This window comes from Semicossyphus pulcher, unplaced genomic scaffold (assembly GCF_022749685.1).
Source record: "Semicossyphus pulcher isolate SPU_LCO1_2020_fin unplaced genomic scaffold, fSemPul1.0.p SCAF_18, whole genome shotgun sequence".
Classification (NCBI taxonomy): Eukaryota; Metazoa; Chordata; class Actinopteri; order Labriformes; family Labridae; genus Semicossyphus; species Semicossyphus pulcher.
In genome coordinates, this window is record NW_027211691.1 from 13,665,435 (window position 1) to 13,668,817 (window position 3,383).

Consider the following 3,383-nt stretch of genomic DNA (forward strand, 5'->3'; position numbering starts at 1 on the left):
ATCCAGTCTGTTCTCAGCAGGTCCATCACTGTTTGGTTTGGATCTGCCACCAAACAGGACAGGAACAGACTGCAACGGACAATCAGGTCTGCAGAGAGGATTATCGGCAGAGATCTGCCCTCAATCCAGGACTTATACAGGTCCAGGGTCAGGAAACAGGTGGACCCATCACACCCCGGACACAAACTTCTCCCCTTCGGCAGGCATTACAAAACACTGTGCGCCAAAACATCCAGACACAGGAACAGTTTATTTCCCCAGGCTGTTAATCTGATGAACACTTACCTCAGTCAGAGTGTCATTTATTATTCTCGGCAAGCACTGTAAATACTACAACCATCTACCTCTTGTATATTATAACAACCTGACTCATAACACTATTGTCTACTGTCTCCTGTGTTGTTGTAGTAGTAGTAGTAGAAGTAATGTGCATATTTTGTGTGGGTGTATATATATATACATATATATACATACATATATACTTTGTAATTATATTTGTATCCATAGGCATTGTTACATTGTCTAGCCTGTCCTTGTTTTAAGTGGAGTATTTCATGTTTAAGGCTTGTACATATTAGTTTAATATTCATTGTTTAAGTGTACAGAGAGAGCAACGTTAACAGAGTCATACTGATGTGTTAGGGGGACAGTTCAGTTTATAATGAACATTTTCTTTGTGCAGATTTTGCTCTACATTATAATAATCCTGAGTCTGGTTTTACAGATGCTTCGACTGATTGTCAGACTGAATCACACCTCTTTGTTACGACACCGAAGACGATGGACGCACTGAGTGGATCTTGTTTGCAGATCCCATGTAACTTTAGCTCTAAACAAGAAATAGACTTTGAAAGATCAAGAGAAACATTTGGAGTGTGGATAAAAACTGACAGCAATTTTGCCTCCAATCCAAACAATGTGATTTATAACAGCAGTGGGACAGTTAACACCTATCCAATGGAGCTCACTGGAAACCTTAGTGAAAAAAACTGCACCACTCTGTTTTCCAACTTAACCACAAAATATACAGACATATACTACTTCAGAATCAGGACTGGGTCATTCATGGCAACAGCTGTTTGTCATCCTCTTCATATAACAGTTAAAGGTAAGAGAGATTTGTTTTCTTTCACTCAGACTATAATGTTATTACTGAAAAAATAAAAAACAAAATCAGGGCCATCTTTGGTTTAAGCAGAACACTTTTATGTTTGTTGTTTGCATTTAAGACTCAGATTGTTGTGACAATTGTTGACTCAAAAACGTCTCTTGTCTAATTTAAACCACAGATTCTCCTCGGAGCCCCAGCATAGAGATCTCAGGTGATCTGAAGGAGAAGGAGTCTGTCAATATAACCTGCTCAGCTTTCACTCCCTGTCCACACTCCCCTCCTAAACTCACCTGGAATCTCCAACAACACTCTCACAACAACATTGAGGAAAACACAGATGGAACCTTGACAACTAAAATCCAGGAGACCATCACTCTGTCAGACAAACATGATGGATACAACATCACCTGTTCTGCCAAATATCCTGTGAATGAAGGAAAAGATCCGAAGACAGCAGAGGAGACAAAGACTCTCAGTGTTTCATGTGAGACAACCAGAGTTTGTTATTGGATCCTGTCAGCACATGATGATTTATGCAATGTCAGCTGTTTTTAATGAATAAAGTTAATCTCTCTTTTTCCTCAGATGCTCCTAAAAACACCTCAGTGTCCATCAGTCCATCAGGTTTGGTGTCAGCAGGTGAGCAGGTGAACCTGACCTGCTCCAGCAGAGCAAAGCCTCCTGTCAGTCACTTCATCTGGTTCAAGATCAGCAAAGATGGACCCATGAACGTATCTGAAGGAGAGTTTTACAGCTTCACTGCGACAGATGGAGGAGTTTATCGCTGTGTGGCCATAAATGATCTTGGTAATCAGTCATCATGTATTCGACTTGGAGGTAATCAGTACAGTTTCTTTCGCTAATGTTTGTCGAATCTGCTCTCTTCACTTTGTGTCCATTTTTCTTGCTCTATGTCTGATTTGTTTGTTTGTTTGAGTTTGTTGTTGAACCCTAGAGCATTTTAATTTCCAAATGCAATGGTGCCATTTAACTATAACCGCAGTGTTAAATGTTCACATTAAATCAAGTCTTCTTCACCATCTCTTAGTATTTCATGTTGGTAATTATTCCTCCAGGACTTCCTGGAAGCTCTCTACAATGGGAAGCAGTTCTTGGTGGAATCATTGGGATCATTGCATTCGTCTGTGTTGTTGTCTTTGTTTGGTAAGTGTCACACATCAATGCTGATTACTTAATGACAGTTAGTGGTGTAACCCTCTGAGGCGCGTTGCCTTATTTTGTGAGAATGAAGCTGATTAGGGGGGCACAGAGGGTGCCATACATGACTGAATAAATAAAGGGTATTTATTTAAGCAATGTCTGTCTAATGATTTTTTAACCCTTTAAACTGTTTCAAACGAATAACTTTTAATTAATGACTATATAATGACTGTCCTGACTACCTACTTCGGCACTGGCATTTTAGCTGCACATACAGTTATATTTCCCAACAGTATAAATAATATAACTACTTTTTTTGTTTTTCAGGCGTTTAAAGACAGCATGTCCAGTCCCACAACCTACTCAGGTGTGAAAATATTACAAAACTTTGGCTGAACAGCACTGCACTGTTTGGAATGAATGTTATACATGTGTTGACATTGGCCATTTGTGACTCACTGTTGACAGTGGTTCACTGTAAAGTCATTATCAGTGCAGTCTGTCCACTGAAATCATTGGAGATAAGTCTGAAATTATTTACTGTGGAAGGATCCAGCTGAAGTTTTACTTCACAACTTTTCATGTGAATTTTTTCAGAGTCAAACAGGTGAAGAAATGTCTGTTGAAGAGCCAGCAAGGAAAAAAGAGGAAGAAGGAGAGGAAGATATCCATTACGGAGAGATAGACTTCTCCAAGCTGAGAGCTGAACCTTCCTCGGACTCAGCGCAGGACAGTGGACAGCAGCAGGACACGCTGTATGCACAGGTCAAAGTGTCCGGGGCAGCAAACAGGATCTCTAAAAAATCTGCCCTGAAAGTTAGAAATGCTTCATAAGGGGTAACAAATTTAAGCAGTTACAGGGGAACTTTCTGTAAGTGAATCATATGTTCATGAGTAACTTTGAAGTTGTATAGAGTAGCTAATGATGAGTAGTGAAATAAAGAATGAGGCACATGTGAAACCAAACCGAACCACCCTAGCAACTCATCCACTGATTCAGACCAAAACAAACGGACTATATTCATGTTATTTGTGATCGAATTGTGTTTAAAATTAAATGCTATTAATTTGAGTAACTTCAACTGCTTTTTGATTAAGTTTTTGTATCCAG

At 39.5% G+C, this 3,383-nt stretch overlaps 1 protein-coding gene across 1 annotated transcript; it reads left to right on the plus strand.

The window, feature by feature from the left end:
- The first annotated feature begins 780 nt into the window (after positions 1-780).
- LOC138596237 (sialic acid-binding Ig-like lectin 12) lies at positions 781-3,106 on the plus strand. The gene is made up of 6 exons (XM_069667861.1): positions 781-1,108; positions 1,290-1,595; positions 1,697-1,948; positions 2,188-2,275; positions 2,600-2,639; positions 2,870-3,106. The coding sequence occupies exons 1-6, from the start codon at positions 781-783 to the stop codon at positions 3,104-3,106; spliced, it is 1,251 nt and encodes a 416-aa protein (XP_069523962.1).
- Positions 3,107-3,383: the final 277 nt, after the last annotated feature.